Source organism: Misgurnus anguillicaudatus, chromosome 4 (genome assembly GCF_027580225.2).
Source record: "Misgurnus anguillicaudatus chromosome 4, ASM2758022v2, whole genome shotgun sequence".
Classification (NCBI taxonomy): domain Eukaryota; kingdom Metazoa; phylum Chordata; class Actinopteri; order Cypriniformes; family Cobitidae; genus Misgurnus; species Misgurnus anguillicaudatus.
In genome coordinates, this window is record NC_073340.2 from 36,043,105 (window position 1) to 36,064,367 (window position 21,263).

Sequence of the window (21,263 nt, forward strand, 5' to 3'; positions counted from 1 at the left end):
TTCTTTCTTTTAATCAGCCTTGGCATTACAGCATGGACAGCACACACACCAAACTTTCATCTTCTCACCTCAAAGAGGCAGGGGCACCAATTAACTTTTCTAACTTATGCATTTTAAACTTTGCACAAGGCACATGAAAATACAAAAGATTTCTAAATAAACTGTTAGGGGCAGTTTCCTGGACAGGGTTTAGGTTAATCCAGGACTAGGCCTTATTTATATTAGGTCTTTTAAGAAGTTTTTTACAAACATAACTTACAAAAAACACTATAGGTGTGCATCTTAAGACAAAACAATGTCACCAAAATATGTTACAATTAAACAGGACAAGCAGCTCAAACACGCTCAAACATTAAAATGAGGTTATTCTTAAGTAAAGCATTGTCTATATTTTGTGAAAATTTACTTAGGGAAGGTAAAAGAAGTCATGAGAGAAACAAGCAACTGCATCAAAGAACTACACAGACACGGAGCCACTGACTTCATTTAATGTGAGATATCTGTAAAGAGTAAATATAATGTAACACAGTGAAATGTTATTGATCCACAACTAAAATAAATCATAAAATCATCTGAAATCTTCACCTGTGTTTCCATCAGACCCAATCAGAGGACCCATGGATATGGAGGAACTGTCATGAAAATCCAGAGATCTGCCGATCCTCTGATGATATCCAGAGACACAGGGCTAAGAGATGGAGAAGATACAAGCAATATAAGATCTTCAAAAATGTGTTTGAAGATTTGAAAACTGGATTTATTCAACAAAGAAAATATATATTTAGTCAATAACAAACAAATTAAATGATAAATATTAAATATATAATACATTTTTTGCAGTGGAACATTATAATGAAAATAATTTCAATATGAATTACTTTACTTCAGAAACATTATATGAGTTCTGCTAGAGTTTATAAACTCACCGCTGAGCAGTAATTGTTGGCCTGAATACAAAGATGAACAGCACAGTGCAGATAAACTTTAGTGAAGTTTGAGTTGAAGATGAACATCCTGAAGGAGAAACGGCTGGATGTTGAGACACCATTCTGAAGAAGCTTCACTGTGTTATCATGTGGATTTGGACACCTGAGGATAAGGAGGATTATTTATTTAACCCTTTAAATGTCTAAACATGTTACAGCAAACACAAAGAAATGTTAGTCTCTTACTCTCCAGTGATGAGATCCCAGCGCAGACTGTAATCTGGATCATTCACAGGTGTAGCCCAACATGTGTCAATCACTGTCACCAACTGTCGACTGTCAACCCCATCAACACGAACCTCAACAAAAATCTCCTGGTTGAGTTCTGCATTCACACTACCATTGAAGGGCTGAGAAAACCCAACATCCTGATAAGGGATCATTCGAACCTGATACATCCCATGACCAGCAGGCAGGGTCTTGTGCACAACACTGGGAAAATAACAAACATAGATCGGTTATAATAAATATATAATAAATAAAATACTTACATATTGAATGTCTTTTATATACTGTATGTAGCAAACTATAAAAAAGTCTCACCTCTCCAGTGGGTTGATTTCTATCATAGAAAGTGTTTGGGTTTGGGGGTAAACACAGCTGAAAGATATCTGCAGAATTCTCTCTCTACTGATGAGACCTTCAGATGACCTTGGTGCTCCCAAAATAAAGTTCTCATAGATGATATGAGTGCCATTGGCCTGTGGATCAGAAGCATATTTTTTTAGGACAGATACTGACCTAATTTTTGTTCACTCCAATTATCCTATAGAACCCCTCCCTCTGCAATTCTCTCTTCTGTAAGGATACATAAGGATATCTTGTGCCACCTGGCTGAAGTCTCACACAGCCAACAAAGGTTTGTGGTGGAGTTGACTTCATGTCAGGAGAGGACCGAACGTGAGTTTGAAAAGCTTTGTCTAGATACCACCCAACAAGCTCCCCAGCCCAAGCCATGGCTAACCAACTGCTTACAAAGTTGACAGAACTTGATGTAGAGGCCTACCTTCACACATTAGAGGTGGTGGCCGAACGAGAGGGGTGTGATGCGACTGAGTGGGCTGGCATAACTTTTAGGTGGGGAAGCACAGTGTGCCTACAATTTACTATCCCCTGCATTGGCTCCATCCCTTAAGCAACAGACATTAGCATGGGTTGGGCTGTCACTTGTGTGTGCAAACAAGCAATTCTTAGGGTGGACATATGATCCACAACCTCAGTGCGAATGCAAGCATCCTAGATCTGCAGGTTAGCCCATTTGTGGCTTATTACTGGCTAATATACCACTATACAAGTTGCTGAGAAAGTGGTAATATATAAGCTGCTTTGATCTCTGCCCCAAGTACACCAGAAGGCAGTGGGGATGCATAATCCAGAATCACTTAGTCAGTTGGGGCAGGGGGTGGAATTGGTGGAGATGGCTCAAGCACAGGACATTAGAGAGCGATGGAGGATTCACTTTCCAGAACATTGCAAAGGAGTTATTTCTTCTGTCTAGTCGAGTGGGCCTTTCCAGGGAAATATTGACAAACCAGGGTACTCAAATCGTCTCCCGGGTCATGGCAGACTTGAGCAAGTTATTGAAGGTAAAGCAACTATGTATTTATGTTTGCCACCCCCAGACAAATGGGTTGGTGGAGCAGTTTAATCAGCAGTTCAAAGAGCAGTTCATGAGATTCGCACCCCCCTCCAAAACCATTTTTAGGCAGCAGGCCTACCATGTGCCGTAGTGCGATGACAGGCTACAGAGGAGGAAGTGCAAGGGATGCTTCAGTTGGGAGTATTTGAGTAATCTTGAATCCCTTGGTCCCTTGGAGTTTATGCCAAAGCCTATATCGATAATGTGTTATTCACTCAGAACATTGGGAGGCCTACCTAGAAAGGCTGAAGAAAGTCGTGATGGAACTACAGAGAGTAGGCCAACCCAAAGATGTGTCACCTGGGCCTGTCAGAAGCACAGTACCTGGGTTGCAGGATTGGCAGAGGGCTCACCAGGCCACAAGAACAAAAAGTAGAAGCAGTAAAGTAGTTCAGCACACCTATCACCAAGTCCCTGGTATGTGCCTGTATCTAGTTAGTGGGCTATTACAGTTGCTTCATTCCTAACTTCTCCTCTAGCCTGTCCCATCACAGACCTGACCAAAAAGGCCTGCTTGAGAAGTTACATTGAACCGAAGATGCAGAGTGTGCTTTCCAGCTACTTAAGGTGGTGTTTACCACTTTGCCAGTTCTGCATGTCCATGATTACAGTTGTCCCTTTATTTTACAGACAGACGCATCCAACATAGGAGAAGTAGTCATGCTTTCCCAAATCCAGGAAGGAGAAGAGCATCCCATTGTCTATATCAGCCACAAGCTCTCCCCTGCTGAGTCACAGTATGCAGCAGTGGAAAAGGAAGGCTTGCCATAGTGGGCTGTCCTGGAGCTGAGGTATTATTTGAAGGAACATAGCTTCACCGTGGTCACCAATCATGCTCCACTACAGTGAATGACTTGGGCTAAAGATTCCAATGCCTGGGAGACCAGGTGGTCCTTGGCACTCCAGGACTAACACTTTACAGTACAGCATTGAGGGGGGCATCACATGGTAATGCGAACGATCTGTCCCATATGGTCAATGGATGGCCAGGTCTGTGTCTCTCTTGCCCCCCCCCCCTCCTCAGCGTGGTCATGGAAGCAAAAATGACCCAATTACCAGGAGGTGAAGTTTGGGAATATGAGCCACCTGATGGCCATCAAGACAAGATAATATAAACAAGAGGGAAGCTTAAGAGGAGCTAGATCTCCCAATGCCAAACTAACATTTAAACTTTTGCTGGTTCTTTTCTCCTGTGGGCTCTAGGGAATATTAAATGACCCATGTTGCAGTTCTTCAGCAAGTTTGCACATATTCACCAGTTCTACTACAACAGCTCATTGGACTCCTGCACTAATTCCTATCTTTTGTCACTGAATAAAGGCCCCTTCCGGGTAATTTTACTGCAAGTTGTGTCTTATTTTCTTTTCTCCTGCCACATTTGAAAATTAGAAAATGATTAAAAAATGATTTAGATGAACCCTTTTTACAATTTGTTCAATTTCATTCATAAAAGTTACTCAGGTATTTGAGTGTATTTGAACACTATGTAGATATTGAGTCTTACCACAAGATTTGTACCACAGGTGTGTCCATTGTTATCAAAACTAAACTCCACTCTGCCATTCTGGATGATTCCTCTGCAGCTGGGATCATTGAGGTGCAGGCCATGAGCTGAATAACCAGCCTCAAAGAGCTGACAGCGAGATATAGATATAGAACCTGTACTGCTTTCACAGGTTTCAAAGAAATCTGAGAGATATAAACATATTAACAGCATCAGGAAATAAAGAAAATGGTTATACTGTATTTCAGATATTGTAAAGGGATGATTCTAACCAAAAGAGTCAGGATCAGATCTGGTTTGGTTCTTATTACAGAAACAGCCGTAAACACCGTTCATCTCTCCACACCATTCATCTTCAGTACAGTTCAGTGCAGAACACTGATCAGTCAGAGCTGAGGGTAGAATGTAGGCAGGTGATTTATTTATTTGTTTTTTAAAACATCATTATTTACTAAGTTAAACTAAATATATTAAATAAAATTATGACTAGAGTCCAGATTTAGATAAAAAAACATGTTATCACAGAATAAAGCAATGATACAATGTTGAGTCTGTCTAACAGCTTGTTATATTTGATCTCCTCCACAGTGCTTTATAATACTGTATATAATCATGCTGTGCAGAATCTAAACAGGTTGGATACTTTAGTTTTTGGCACAGATAAGGAGATAAGCACACATGATCCACTCATGCGCACATGAGACGCATATCACTGTATACGTATAAAGTTGTTACCGTATTGCCGTTTCGTCCACACGGATCCGGCGTTTTGAGAGAGTGAAACCGCTATTTTTTGAAACCGGGTCCTAAAGTGGATAAATCTGAAATCGTCACCCTTGCGGTTTCGTGTGTACAGCCAATCCGTATATTTTGTGAAGCGAAAACGTCATCACATCACGTGTCGGAAGCGTCACACGTAACAGCAACAACAATAACGGCGGACTACGTGATTGTGTTCGTGCTACAGAAGCTACTAAAGCCTACTAGCTTTATTTCAGCAAAATCTATTGCTTCTATGCAATTGTGGTGAGCAACAAGCGATAATGGACAACATCATACGTTGGTTATGCGAATGCTCAAAGTCTTCTTCTTCGTGTATAGTGTATATCTGTGGCAGAATTACAGCGCCCCATACTGGTCCAGCATATATACTACACCGCTTTCAGTCGGTTTCAGTGGTTTTGTGTTTACGGATTATATTTTAGAACAAGGAAAAAAATTATCGGATAGGGAATGCACCGGCTTCGTGTGGACAAAGCCTTAGAAACATTCAAGTTATCTTTAGTTGTTCTAAATTCATTGTACAACTTCCTGGGGGTGACTGCTTTATTAACTGTCATGCTTTTTTCTCCTTTGGTTTTTACTTGCTGTTTTTTTAAGGTGTATTCATTATTGGAGCTTTTACATTGTATAGTACAGCATGGTTTAGGTCAGAGCAGCTCACTTTTGGGGGGGGTTTACACCGGGTACAGTACTTAGTACCATATACTTTTTTCTTTCACCTCTGAGCTTAGCTGATACCAAAACGTGACGTGTAGATCATTGATTGGTCTGAGAGAATCATCACTACCAGCGTCATTGCTTAATGAAGAATAGCTTTATATCTTACTTTCGTAAATGCGCTGTCTCAAGTAAACCAAAATTCCCAAACTCCCTTTTAGCTGTGACAAACATCCACACACTGAGAATCAGGAACACCACTCCAGTGTTTCCACAGACTTGCAGTTTGTGGCGGCACATCCACATGTATGCACAATATTTTTGCAACTTAAATGAGGCTCAGTGGAGGTCTTTGACTGGTGCACAGGTGTTTGAAACACTGCATTTCATTGATGCTGTGTTGCTCCCACTTTATGATGTCCCAGGAGTAGGCAGCGCAAATATAATGACACGCCTATAATCCCGGTACTCAATGGAAAAGCAAAGCAAGCCCAAGTAAGGTGAGATGAGTCGAGCAGCATGGACCGATCAAGACAATGGAAAGCGGCTTATTCTAATATAATTTTACTTGCATCTTTATAAAATTATTATATCGCAAATGTACTACACTTATATTTAAATATGAAAAAACTGAAATGTTAAAAAGATGTAGATGAGAGCTCATCAAGGAAGCACTACATTACCAGTGGTTGTGAAGATTGGAGAAATGAATTCAGTGGGTAGCTTTGTTGTCTGTGTTGTAGAGGTAACTGTGGTGAATATTTTGGTTTATTTATTTAATATTGATGTCCATTATTTAAAACAAATCAGAATGTTTTTAAGGTATACATATATATGAGTAAATTATCTACCTGCACAGTAAGCTGAGCAGTCCATTGGTCTGACAAACTCATAAACATAATAATTTCCTGGACAGGCTTTGACTTGTATGGGATGAGATTCATAACCACAGCAGCTGTCCCATGTGGTCAAACAAACATGTCGTGTGACCACTCCATCTTCCAGCTGTGGATGAGGATCTTTGAGTGAAAAAGGACTTGATGTGCCACACCTACCGTACATGGCACATGATTCTGGCATCTGAGCACTCTGACCATTGATGAAAAGTCTGTACCAGCCGTTCCAATCGATATTATAATCACACCTGTAACTGTAGTATCCATGGTAATCATTATAGAGATAATAATAGGTGGCTCTCCAGGGTTCATCCAGACTGGTGTAGCTGTCACAGGGGTCAACACTTGGAGTGCTGGAAGCAACTATTAGGAAAATAAAAGAAATGTTGCATTTTATATATTGCAGATTAAAAGCAAGATAATCAATATCAATTATTTTTAACATGACTGCTAAGATTGTTGTTATATAAAAATCACTCCTACAACACTATTTATTATAAACATGATGTCTATAAGCAGAATAAATGTACCTGCGCAATATACAGGGAGTGGGATCGCAACATTTGGTCTGGTGAATTTGTAGACATAATAATCTCCAGGACAAGCTTTGACTTGGATTGGGTTTGATGTGTAATGACTGCACTGATCATAATAAGAGCCGTAGACTTCACGAGTAACAACTCCATCTTCTACTCCAGGATGAGAACCAGCAAGCCACAGAGAACTGAAACCTCCACATGTCATATAAGGAGCACACCAGTCAGGCATCTGAGCACTCGATCCATTGATGAAGAGTCGATACCAGCCGTCCCATATTACACGAGTGTCATCACTCTCAGTTATGTATCCATGCATATTAAAGTCATTGAGTTTGGTCCTCCAGTAGTTGTCCAGTATGTTGTAGTTTGAGCATGGATCACCTGAGATCAAAATAAGGTTATGTTTTTAATGATGACTTTGGATCTAGTTTTTTTATTACTTTGTGGCATATATACTAAAGTCTTCAAAGCAACAGTTCACCCAAAATTAAAATATACCATGATTCCCTCACCTTAATGCTATCCCACAGTAGGTGTTTATAACTATGTTTGTTCAGTCGAACACATTTGGAGTTGTATTAAATAATATCCTGACTCTTGTAATGGCATTAAGTAAAATACATTGTTTGAAGCCCATCCATCAATTGAAAACTGAATCCATAGTGCATTTGTGAGAACAACATTTTGTATTTCGAGAATATTTAGTGATCTATATGTTTTTATTTAAATACAAATTGTGGCATGTTGGCCCCACATCGGTTGCTTTTGCTTAATAAGATAATAAACCCACTGAAGTCGTATGGATAACATTTTCTGATGATGGATGGGCTTAAAAATTGGTGCAATTCAATGGCATTTCAATGCCAGGATGAGCCAGGATATGATTTAATATAACTTTAAATGTAATTGGCTAAAGAAAAAAAGAAAGTTATATACATATAAGATGACATTAGGTGGGTAAATGATGGAATACTTTTCATTTTCTGAACTATTCAATTTTTATGAACTGAAATAAACAAAATCACAAGAAATAATTTCTTGATTTTAACATCAGATACATTCCCTAGATGTAAAGACTTGATAAACTGACATGTTTACATGACATTCCCCACCTAAGGGAAGTGAAATCGCAGAGGGGTATCTGGACAGCTTAAATGACAGTGAATGGTAGGCTTGTCTCGGAAGCTGAATGGCGCCCCCTAGATGATTTTTTCACGACTCTCAAAACGTATCGGGGGGCAGTCCCTAACTCGAGGGACCCCTCGGAAGCATTTACGGGGCCCTCGGCTCGAAGGGGGCCACGTGAAAAATTCCTGAAAAATGCTGATGGAATGGCAGGTCAGGGGCAATTCGAGCCTTTGCCACAGGGTGGCGCACGACCTCCAGGGCTCAGCTTAGATGACGACGTCATTTAGATGGTGGCCATCCTCCTTGGCTCGCTTTTGGCAAGAGGGGCCTACAGTAGCAGTGTGGCACCTCCAGGGGGAACCTTACCTCCCCCACATCCACCGAGCGCACATCCTCCCCCTTGGTGTGCTTTTTCAAGGGGGTTGTCCAGCTCCCGCTGGGTGCTTTAACGTCAGCCTAGCTATTCTCTCCCACGGAAGGCCTATTCTAGCCTGGCTCCGCCCTCTTACGTGCTTCCGCTTAATTTTCATTTAGCTTCAGTACTACGTCTGTAACTGCTATGTAGAGTTTTGTTTTCTCCTGCAAAAATCTGCAGGTCCAATCAGCGAACAGAGGGGGGTGGCTAAGAACGATGACGTTCGGTCCGAATGTACAGAAGTTAAAGCCGGAGCAAGAACCAGGTTTGCTAAGTTTTGTTGGTTTGATTATTCTGACTTGTTGTTTCCGGCATGATATACGTCATAACCACACGTTAGCGATCGCCTATGGTAGATCCTGAGTGACTCTGGGCAGATCCAATAGTTTTAAACTTCAAAAGAGGACCCTCCTTAACGGAAGTAATGCTTTGCAATGGAGCGTGGCCAGACTATCTGTACAAATGAAATGAATGTACGAGAGTCTGGTTAGAACAGGCTAGGCCTGTTCATCCCCAGACCGACTTCATGCCGAAAGCAACCTAAATGACGAACTGTCACCCCCTGACTGTGTACGACCTCCCGTGGAAGGCCTGTTCATCCAACTGACCGCTTATCTACAGTTGGCTGCCAAAACAACACCCTGGCATCCCCGTGACCTCATACGGCCAAAATAGGCTACAGTCGGGATGTACAACAACAGCAGTCAGGATGATTTTTTTCATTTGTATCCTAAATGTAACTTATTTGACATGGTTGATTAGGTTGTCATTTTACATCCCAACTGTAATGTATTTGACATGAACAAACTAGGCTGTTGTTGAACATGCAGACTTATTCAATGCAAATTATCTAGGCTGTGGATCGAAAGTGTGTTATTTCAACATTATTCCAATCTTATTTTTTTGGTTGTACACATACAGGAAGCCATGTATGACATAATAATGTAATGTACATATGTTAAACTTTACAGAAAGTTGTGTTGCGTGGCCCTAGACTTCGGAGGCGGAGTCGGGGGCCCTCGACAAGAAACACAAGCGGGCCCCACGGCTGCCCTTTTTTAGACAGGGAAGGTCACAGAGATGCAGGACTTGGGGCCCCATGCCCGGGGTACCCCTGAGGCTGAGCGTGCTGAATTTTGAGGTCCTGCAACCAGAGAAGTGGGGGATGGGTAGGTCGTTAGGGACTACGGAATGTAGGCTGTCAGGGGGATAAATAGGCCGTCCGCAGGTACAAGGAAGACTACGGTGAAGTTATGTGGTCAGAGGGAGGTTAAGGTGCTCCGTGTATGAGATTAACAAAAATAAGCAGTCAGGGAGATGAATAGACTGTCCGTGGGTGCGAGGAAGACTACAGTGAAGTTAGGCGCTCAGGGGAGGTTTAGGCCCTCCGTGTACTAGATGAAGAAAAATAAACAGTCAGGGGATTAATAGGCTGTCCGGGGGTGACGTTAGGGGGTCAGGGGGAGGATATGGCGCTCCCTGGACAAGACGAAGAAGGTAGGCGTCAGGGGGCTAATGTTGGCTTCCCGCGGGAGAAACGAGCTGTACTGAATGACGTGAGCTCCTCTAGAGGCATCCGTTCAGCTCCTATGCATTAAAACCATCAACATCAATGGGCTGGGGATGTACACAAAAGGTATACAATCCATCCCCCTGTGATGTAACCATGCTATAAGTTAAAATATTTCAAGCTTAAAAATATATTTCTCTGAAATCCAATATAACCACTCAAATTATAAATCATCAATATACGCCGACCATTTAGAATCAGGGTAAGTTAAGAAGAAGTGAATTTTTATGCATTACTCAAGACCTGATTTTTGTTTATTTTTATCTGAAAAGGTTACAAGACTGCAGCTTTAATAACCCTATAATGGATACCTACTCATGGTGAAGCTGGATCCAAGACTCATGGCTGGAGTTATTGTGGAAATTGTCTGTGATATAGTGCTGACATCTAAATAAATAAAAAAAACATTAAGATCTCACATACTTAAGTAATTTTAAATCATTTGACTTTAAAGAAAATCTGTACCTGTGCAGTATCCTGAACACCAGTATTGTGGATTTATGAGCTCATAGACATAGTAATTTCCTGGACAGGCTTTTACTCTGATGGGACCTAGCTTGTAATCACAACAATCACCACTCCAATAATTTGCTCCACAGACCTCACGGGACACCACCCCATCTTCTATCTGAGGATGAGGATCACTGAGCGACAAACTTATTACTGTGTTACAGCTAAATGCATTAACACACGTCTCTGTCATTTGGATGTTCATTCCATAATGATAAAGTCTGTACCAGCCTTTCCAAGAGAAAGATTCATCACAAATGTTTAATCCACTTTCAGTTGTTGCTCTCCAGGGACGATCCAGAGACTCATAGTTGTAACAGGGATCATTGTTGATGCTGCTGAAAGCAACTGACATGAAGAAATTATTTTTTAATACCATTGCTATACTGTATGTACATGAAAAGCAATTAAGAGTTTTGTAAATTTGGTTATTACAACATTATGAAAATTGTTTTACATTTAAAAAAATTGTTTAATTAAATTTAATTATGACAATGAATAACTGTAGTCATCTTATTACTATGTAGGTGTGCCACACACATCTTGAAAAGTGAAGCAATCCATTGCCCCCAGGTGGCTAGCTGCAGCATATGTCTATCCCCGCCCTCTCCATGTAAATGAATGTGAGGTGAGCCAAGCATATAAACACTTCATATAAATTTCCCCCAAATAGTTTATTTTATTTAAGTTGTTATCACATTTATGATTATTTAAGTAATCATTTTCCAAATAAGTTTAAGTTTTTTGATGCTGGGGTGATGACGATTTGTGTGTTTGAGATCGAATCAAACTTGAATATGGACGGGACTTTAATACTATGTCACGATCACTATTCTGGCTCCAAATGAAGTCATCAAAACAAATTGTCATCAGCCATTTTTGGGAAATTGGCTCTTGGCAACCACACCAATGAATTTGTTGACGTAAATGAGAACAGATCGGTGTATCCAAAATCTTTAAAAAACTTTTTGTCTTGTGTTTGTCTAGATGATACATACCACATTTCCTGCAAATATGATGCTATAGGAAGAGTAAGAAAAAGTAGCCTTTTCAAACAATTCAAATTGGTGAGAAAATTTGAAGAGTTTCATTGCAAAACGAGATAACCACCGTTTTTTTTATTGTTCAGGAATCTCGTTTTTTGGTTGTGCATTCCAATTAACTTCAATGCAACTGCAGTTGTTTTGTTTTGATTTAAACCTCCATAACTTAAATAATACAGCTAAGTAGCACCATAAAACAAAATAATAACATGATAACATAATAATAAACATGTTTTCACAAAAATGTTAAAAAATGGATTTATCTCGTTTTGCAACGAAACTCTTCATTTATAGAAAATCTAATCATCAAGTTTTAGAAAAACACTAGTACAGTATGTCTTGTAAAGAAACACATATTTTGCATCATCTTTGGCAAACGTACCACTTCAAGAAATGTGCCAGACAGGACAATGAGGTTTAGCTAGACCGCACAAAAATATAACTTAAACAAATTAACATGCAAAGTTAAATTAACTGTTATCACAGCACCAAAAATGTACAAGACTAGTTAGTCAATGTGTAGTGATAAGCACTCTAGCAATGTTTCATGTCACTGTACAATTTTTCTTTTGCGAAGATATAGCCTCAAATCTATATTAGTATGCTAGCTGACAAATTAAGAGTAAAAAAAGATCACAAGTTAGAACTTCACCTGCACAGTATGAAGGTCTGTAGATTGAAACATCTGGTGTGACGAGTTTATAGACATAATAATCTCCTGGACAAGCTTTGATTTGAATGGGGTTGGAGGTGGAGATGCCACACCGCTTGGAGTACAACACTTCAGCTCCCAGGACCTCACGCGTCACCACTCCATCCTCAAGTCGTGGATGAGAGCCGTTGAGATACAGTCCGATTTCACCACCACATCCCATATAACTCACACACCATTCAGACATCTGAGCACTTTCTCCATTTAAATACAGTCGATACCAGCCGTTCCACTCAACAGTAGAGTCATCATGGTCACGGTCCTGGGGTGGGTTTAGCCGGATGTCTCTCCAATGTTCATCAATAGTGTTATAGTTAAAGCACGGGTCAGAGCTGAGCGTTGATGTTTCTATGACAGAAGTTAGGGTAAATGTTAAAGTTTCTTCTAACATTTGGGGGAAAAAAATAATATTAAAAAGCATGTGCAAATAACATGATGACATGAATAACAGTCATGATATACTGTAAAGACATGGATAAATTAGTTTGCTTATGAACATTAACCATGGTTTTACTAAAAAAAAAACAAGCATTACTGTAGTAAACAAATAATATGATAAAAAATCATAGACAAAAATGCTTGGTACCCTTACACGTTATATTTTATTATTGCACAATAATTCGAAGCAATCAATGCTAACATGAGCTCTCAGCGAGGCGTCTGCACCTGTCAACAGCTATTTTCTTTCCCCAAACTGCTTCAGCTGTCTCAGAGTTTAAGGATTCCTTCTCCATTGCTTTTCTATTCTTAACATTTTTAGCTAAGCATGTTTTAAGTCTAAATTTGCTAAGTGTTCACCTGTACAATCCAAAGAAGTGATAGGCCTAATCCAAAATCTAGTGTTGTAGTCAAGACCACCTAAACCGAGACCAAGTCATGACCAAGACCAAGACAGGCTGAGACCAAGTCAAAACCAAGACCAGTCCAAGTCACTGCACTAAAACACTTATGATAAAATGTGAAATATGCATATGATTAGGCACTTCTTATCTGTGTGCGTGTGTGTGTGCGTGTGTGTGTGTGTGTGTGTGTGTGTGTGTGTGTGTGTGTACCTGGTAATTATCACGTTGTGGGGACCAATTGTCTCCACAAACATAGGAATACGAATGTTTTTGTGACCTTGTGGGGACATTTTGATGTCCCCATGAGGAAACAAGCTTATAAATCAAACGGAATGATGTTTCTTGAAAATGTGAAGTAGTAGAAGGGTTTCTGTGATGGTTGGGGTTAGGGAATGGGGTAGGTTAGGGGAATAGAATATGCAGTTTGTACAGTATAAAATGCATTACGTCTATGGAATGTCCCGACAAAACATGGATACCAGTGTGTGTGTGTGTGTGTGTGTGCGTGCGTGCGTGCGTGCGTGCATGCGTGTGTGTATGCCATCAGAGAAGTTGATAAAATAATCAAAGGCATTGCAGATATGTGGGAATTTATTTTTGTCTATAAGCAAATAAAAGTGAACAAACACTAAAGAGCTGAAATCAACTTAACCATTTAGTCTTTCCATGGCTTGTCATCCACTCGTGTTTTTAGTAATAAATTAGAAAAATTGTCATTGGGAGAAACTTAAACAATGCTTAAACAATGCCAACATCATATGCCAAACCTGAAAAAAAACAGATTTTTTTTAAATTAATGATAAAAAATAAATTTGTGATGTGCCGTAGTTGTGGTCTTGACCGGTTTTGAAATAAAAATTCTGAGTCCTCTTTGTCTGAGACCGAGACGAGACGAGCAGCTTGGCTAAGCTAAGCTAAGCTAAACATGTGCTCATGCTGCCTCCTTTTATGGCTAGATCCTTATTCAGACCAGGAAAAAAGATATTCACACATTAAACACTGGAATAAAATGGAACAGACAACATGTAAAACCTATTAAAACTCAAATATACTGAGTGGTTAAAACTGTGTGACAGTGTTAAAAGGGTACCAACAAATCACATCTGTAATTTATCTCCCTGTTTCACTTACACAAAGTGTAAGTTTTTCATTTTTGGGTGAATTATTTCTTAAATAAAAATATGTCACACGTGAGCTCATAAAAAGAAGCAGTACAATACTTTACCAGTGATTGTGATGGGCGTAGTAATTGACTCTATGTGCGGAGTCTCAGTGGTGATGCCTGTGACTTCTGTGATAGAAACATTTATTATCAATGGCAATTATTATTATTATAAAATTATTATATTATTTATTATCAATGGCAAACAGAAAATGAGAAATGAATTCTTTACCTGCACAGTAAGCAGAAATGCCTATTGGTCTGACAAACTCATAAACATAGTAATTTCCTGGACATGCTTTGACTTGTATGGGATGAAATTTTATACCACAACAGTCTTCCCATGCAGACATACAGACAAATCGTGTGACCACTCCATCTTCCAGCTTTGGATGAGGATCTTTCAGCCACAGTGGGCAATAAGTGCCACAATGCCACTGAGTAACACACGACTCTGACATCTGAGCACTCTGACCATTGATGAAAAGTCTGTACCAGCCATTCCAATTGACAAAATAATCAGACATGGTTTGGTTGCTGAAGTAATAGTGATAATTATCAATGGATCTCCAGGGTTCATCCAGACTGGTGTAGCTATCGCAGGGGTCAACACTTGGAGTTTTGAACGCAACTATTATGAAAAGCAGAAGGTGTGCATTAATAAATAGAGATGCTTTCAAAAATGATGCCATATTCTTTCTTAATTATTGGCATGGTATCGTTAAAGGTTTTGGCTATTGGCTATGACTGACTATGATATCTGTCTGACCTGATATCATTGTCTATAACGCAGTATATTGACATACCTTTGCAAGGTCATGTCTGCAAATCAGTTCATGATAAACATGCAAAGCCAATAAGCAGTATGAAGTACCTGCACAATATACAGGGTCTGCAATTGATAAATTTGGTCTGGTGAGTTTGTAGACATAATAATCTCCAGGACAAGCTTTGACTTGGATTGGGTTTGATGTGAAACGACTGCACTGGTCAAAATAAGAGCCGTAGACTTCACGAGTAACAACTCCATCTTCTACTCCAGGATGAGAACCACCAAGCCAAAGAGAAGTATAACCCCCACATGCCATGGAAGAAACACACCAGTCGGGCATCTGAGCACTCAATCCATTGATGAAGAGTCGATACCAGCCATCCCATTTAACCATAGTGTCATCATGTCCAAATGTAAATCCATACCAATACCAGTAATGGAGTGTGCTCCTCCAGTTGTTGTCCAGTATGTTGTAGTTTGAGCATGGGTCACCTGAGATTAAAATAAAGTTATATTTTAAAGAGGTGTGCCACTGCATGACAGGATAATTGGCATGTACAGGGCAGTCGTGGGCTAATGGTTATAGAGTCGAGCTTTTAACCCAAAAGTAGCTGGTTTGAGTCTCACTGTTTTATATGTTTTATTTAATACCGTACGCATTACCTACTGGGTACATTCACTAGTAGGTCCATAGTAACTGAATGAAACAGGACTGTAAAATAAAGTGCTGCATTTTACAAAGTTATTAAACAAGACCTACCACCTAAGTTAAAGCATAGTATAAATATACCCCTGTGACTTATATTAACTAGTAAAACCATAAAATAAGATGCATTGCTGCGGATAATGTATATTGTACATTAATTTGTAAGTACAGAAGTGTTTCTTGTTATTTACTGTATACCTATACTATAAGTATGCATCTGGTATTACCCAGTACTTATTTAGAGTTAGATAATAACTACCAAGTATGTACCACTGGTAAGTACAGTAATGATACCATTTAATTACCATGTACATACTTAAAAGTAAGTACCACACATTTGTCTGTAAGTACAACATATTTACAATATATGTACAAGGTAAGTACACATACTGTAAAATAAACATCACTTTTATATTTCAAACAAAGTATTGAAAAGCATTTAAAAATAAATGATTTCTTAGTCCTTTATGTATGTTGGCTAAATTGTCTGATCTTGGTGTGAGATAACAAATCACGTGTTCCATTCGCTTCCACCGAAAATGAATCACTTTGTTTCCATCAGATCGATCCTTCACAGCCTTGGCTATCCCAAGATTCAAGTGTATATTTTGCAAATGAAAGGTCCTTTTTTTAGTATAATAAATTATATTTTAATGAGGTGAAGTAATATTATTGCTGCAATACTGTGCATGTAGGTGACGCTTCGTGGACTTTAGAGGCTGCGGCCTTCGAATTAGGATGCACCCAGTCATGTGAGAAGCTTACACATACAGTAGGAAACTGATTGAGACATGTAACAAGAACTGACAATGACATTACGATAAACACATTCTGGAAAAAAAATGAATATAACAGGCAAAGAACTCAAATAGGACAGGACAATAACACATCTCATCTGCAGATGTGATGCTTGCTTTGCGAATCAACAGCACACACAAAAAAAAGAGATAATATTTAAACTTGCATAGTGGTGCCGGTGCCGACTCGTTGATGCATCGCAGCAGAGGGTTAATGCTGCATCTACGCATGTATGTCTATGGTCTACACGTTATACATAAAATAGCAACACTGAACTCTTGCACTGATGTCAGGGAGCTGTTGAAAAGTTATGTTGCAGTGTTGTTTAAATTTGCTTGCAGTGTTTATAGACTTTATTTAAATTCAATTCCTTTGTTTTAGAGAAATTTAAATAGTTTTGAACCTCAGATAGAAAAATGCTGTCTTTAATCCAAAGGTCATTTAATCTGTAAGAATTAAATCGAATAACGAATACCTACTCAAGGTGAAGCTGGATCCAGTAATCATAGCTGGAGTTGTTGTGGGAATCGTCTGTGATATAGTGCTGATGTCTAAAGAAAACATGTCACTTAGGTGATGACTCAAGTCATTTTTAAACTTTTGACAAGAAGACTTAAAAGAAAAGCTTTACCTGTGCAGTATCCTGAACAATAGTATAGACCTGAATTGTATGGATTCACAAGTTCATAGACGTAGTAATTTCCTGGACAGGCTTTAACTCTGATGGGTTCATACTCAACATCACAGCAACTACCAATATTATTTGCCGCACAGACCTCACGGGTCACCACCCCATCTTCTATCTGAGGGTGAGAACCATTGAGCCACAGACCGAAGCCTGCATTACAGCTGAATGGATCAACACAGCTCTCTGGCATTTGGATGTTCATCCCATAATGATAAAGTCGGTACCAGCCATTCCAGGAGAAATCGCTGTCACAAATTATCAAATTACTTTCAGTTGTTGCTCTCCAGGGACGATCCAGAGACTCATAGTTGTAACAGGGATCATTGGTGATGCTGCTGAAGTCAACTATCATGAAGAAAAGAGGTGTTAGCAAAAGCAGCGTTAGAGGATTGGTGACAAGGTGGTGACAGAAAAAAACAGCACCTCACCTGGTCAACAGAAACAAAAATAAGAGAATCACAACATATGTTGGGTGTGATCCTTATGCAATGATCAAGCACTGGTGTCAAAAGTATTCACATTCATTACTCAGGTAGAAGTATAAATACTGTATCAGGGTTTAAAAAGACTTCTGTAGACGTTGAAGTATTAACTCAAGCTTTTTACTCAAGTAAAAGTGTAAAAGTACTGGTTTCAAAACTACTTTAAGTATACAAGTAAAAGTAATGTAAGGAAAAAATGCCATTAAGGACATTAAGGACAAAAGGACATAGTGCCACAGGGGCCTATTGTGCACTACCCCACCTCCTCAAAAAAACATTTTCTAAACGCCATAATGACTTTAATGTTATATCAAAATGTTAAAGTTAAAAAATGTCAATGCACTGACATGAAGTTAAAAAATGCAGCATGAAGTTAAAACAACTGGGTTTGCAAGTCAATTCAACCTTTAAGTTTTGACTTAAAAAAATTTTGACATAACTTGAACTTAATCTTTTAAGTTAAAGTAACATAAAAATATATGTTGATTTGACAAAAAATGCTGCATTTTTACAGGGTGTTTCTCAAATATATTTAGTTTTTTATCTTCATATATTAACAAATATTTCAAAATGTATTGCAGGGGCAATAAATACATTTCTAATTTTACAACCCATATGGCAAAAAAAAATCATCCAGTTCGTTATGACTTATACTGTAAGGCAGAATCATGTTTTCAGACACATTTATGTTATAATGAGAAACACCCTTTGCAACAGTAAAATGATGAGAGTATGTTACCATCTATTGTATTTGTATTTGTATTGCATCAAATTATTCATTTTGGAGCAAAATTTATCTTAAAATACATTTAATACAAATGAAAACTCATGAAAGTGTTTGACCCTTCTGTCATGTTGTCACTGAAAGGAAGGTTCTTATTGGCAGTTCTGCTAAATAAATGTGTTGATTATTTATTTAAGTTTTTGCTCCTGTATAGCTCAGTAGAGCATTGCGTTAGCAGCGCAAAAGGTCATATGTTCGAACCCAGGGAACACACGTTAATAAATGTATACATTGTAAGTACTTTTTTAGGCTTACTTCTTTAATGGAATCTTCCTGATTTAATCATGTAAAATTAATGCTTTTCTTTACATGTTATTATATACACCATATTATGATGAGCAAGTAAGACAAGACTGGCATTAGCACAGTTGAGTGAATTAACACACATCCTGATTTTCATTGTGTCACCTACAGTCTAAACACAAGCAGCACTCTTCTGAAAAGTGGTAACTACAAAAAAAGGTACATGCACATTAAACATTAAAAAAAGTGTTTATTTTTAGTTAAAAACACATCAAATGTTTTATTTCAAATTTTACTTTTCAAATGCCGTCCCATGCAAAGCATGAACTACAACTCCAATGCCTAGTTAGTTATGTCAACCAAAACCATTATAATGTAGATTGAACACAAACTTATTAAGTTAATTTCCTTTTTACAAATTTAAGTGGATCATACATGATAAAGTTAAGTTGAATTTAAATTATTCCAATTACTCACATTTCTATGTTTTTTTTAACTCAAATTTTGTTTAAAAAACAAGAATTAATTTTTTTAATATAGTTTAGTGATTTTATTTCGTTAAATCTACTAAGGAATATAACCATTTTACAGTGTACGTGATGTACAGAGCCGTGTCATGAGAATGTGTCCAGTTAAGATTCTTATCTGCACTTGCATCAATGTTTGCTATGTCTTTCAGTACTGAGAGGTTTGCTGTACTTTGGAATTTGTTCCTAGAAAGATTTTAACAAGAAGAGTTTTTTTCACTACTGTACTTAATCGTATTTATTTTTATCCTTTCCATGTCTAACCTCAGTTTCTAACTATACCAAAAACAGACGATGTTGTAAAATCAGAGACTGTCAGTCCATAAAAAATATCCATGTTTAATACTCTTTAGAAGTAATACTCTGTACAGAAAGCAATGGATCTTAAAAAAAGAAGTAAATGTTATTACAGTAAAGATGATATGAAGTAGAAGATTGATTACAGTACCTGATGCTTGTCCATTGCTAATTTCACCTGTTAAACACAAAATATAATCACAATGATTTAATGTCTGGAAATGCCAGTCACTTCACATTTATTATTACAGTGTCTTTCTAAACCACAACTCTGGGTCTTCAGGTGTGTATTTAAAGATGTGTTAAACACTCACCACAAATCAACAACAGCAGACACACAGATAATGAGATTAAAACCCTCATTGTGACAAACCTGCAACTCCTGCACCTGCACAGAAATGATGTACATATACTGCACATATATATTAAATGCGTCCAAGGCTTTGAACCGGTTCACGAACGAAAACAAAAACCAGAAACTTTTGATGTTTTGCAAGGAACAGACATGAAAATACTTTATATATGTTCTGGAACAGAAACGTTTATTTAAAATAATGGTAACCAATTAATAACGTTATTTTTTTCCATTCTTTGACAAGATTTCTGTGCAATACTCAATGAAGTTCACTTCTAGTCATTGTTGACTCGTCTGAGAAATGAGAAGCTTGCCACCAGCAAGTAGTCTACTCAAGCCCAAGTCTCTAATGCTCAATCATAAAAGGTAAATATTGTAGTCTACCAAGTATCTCAAGATGTTTGTTTTTTACTAATTAGTGGTGCAAAGGATCGCAGTTGATCCGTGATCCGTACAGATCACGACCCACGGTTCGACTCGCATGCGATTCACGGACTAATACGCAAATTTAAATAGAGTGAAAGTTGATCATTTGCACGTGTTTCAAAGGTTTGCAAATGTTCACACTTAAGTGATTTTAAACAATTTTACCACTAAAAGACGCTAAAGTGAGCAATTTTCTGTACGCACTACGCACATGCGGTTGAATGTGTCTGGTCCAACTCCGCCCTTCAAAGATCAGAACTCTTGATGTGTAAACTTGAGAGAGAGAGATGCGGTATACTGTGTCTCATACTGTAGTCCAGTAAAATACATTTGGTAAATAAAGCACTGAAAAGCAACGTAATTTACACTTTATGTGGAGCGACTGTTTATGCTGCATTTTCTTCCCGAAGCGCCGTTTGGCATTCGTCCTCCGTCTGTGTATGTATGCGTGTTTAAGTGCACTTAACAAATGTGGGCATGTCAGAATTACAGTTACGCCGCTTACATAATGTAGCCTTTTTTAATGTTTGATGACAAGATAGAGACTTATGGAAAATTATGTAGACTAATAATTTAAGGTTAAAGTCCTAATGATCAGCATACTTATTTGTATGTCCCACAGCTGACATGGAACGTTATTAACCGGTTCAGGAACTTAATTTTTTTGTTCTAACCGGTTCAGGAACATCTATTTTAGGGTTGACCCGAAAACTTTAAAATACTGTTTCTGTTCGGAACGAACCAACTGGGGAAAAATTCTGGTTCAAAGCCCCTATACATATTTTTTTTTGCTATATAA

The 21,263-nt window shown here is 38.4% G+C and overlaps 2 protein-coding genes across 2 annotated transcripts in view; both read right to left on the reverse strand.

The window, feature by feature from the left end:
• On the reverse strand, positions 1-15,018 carry LOC129420663 (uncharacterized). The gene is made up of 15 exons (XM_073867207.1): positions 14,619-15,018; positions 14,450-14,515; positions 12,323-12,730; positions 10,583-10,975; positions 10,433-10,504; positions 6,996-7,385; positions 6,421-6,828; positions 6,253-6,318; positions 4,402-4,521; positions 4,130-4,314; positions 1,530-1,687; positions 1,173-1,418; positions 927-1,089; positions 586-688; positions 1-500 (listed from the first exon to the last, which is right to left on the reverse strand). The coding sequence occupies exons 1-15, from the start codon at positions 14,911-14,913 to the stop codon at positions 487-489; spliced, it is 3,087 nt and encodes a 1,028-aa protein (XP_073723308.1). The 5' UTR covers positions 14,914-15,018; the 3' UTR covers positions 1-486.
• The window catches only part of LOC129420664 (uncharacterized), a 19,759-nt gene continuing 13,488 nt past the window's right edge, over positions 14,993-21,263 (reverse strand). The window contains exons 15-19 of the mRNA XM_073866518.1: positions 17,294-17,695; positions 17,142-17,213; positions 15,261-15,650; positions 15,193-15,208; positions 14,993-15,017 (exon numbers count right to left, since the gene is read on the reverse strand). Of these exons, the coding sequence (XP_073722619.1) occupies positions 14,993-15,017; positions 15,193-15,208; positions 15,261-15,650; positions 17,142-17,213; positions 17,294-17,695 (905 nt within the window). The remainder of the gene's footprint in view (positions 15,018-15,192; positions 15,209-15,260; positions 15,651-17,141; positions 17,214-17,293; positions 17,696-21,263) is intronic.

Excerpts from the sequence above, each read along its gene's own strand:
- LOC129420663 (XM_073867207.1), bottom strand. The coding sequence starts at position 14,913 with ATGTCTGATTATTTTGTCAATTGGAATGGCTGGTACAGACTTTTCATC. Across the intron at positions 10,505-10,582 it reads GTGTTCAGGATACTGCACAG|ATGTCAGCACTATATCACAG; the intron begins GTACAGATTTTC and ends TTATTTATTTAG. Across the intron at positions 6,829-6,995 it reads ACTCCCTGTATATTGCGCAG|TTGCTTCCAGCACTCCAAGT; the intron begins GTACATTTATTC and ends TTTTCCTAATAG.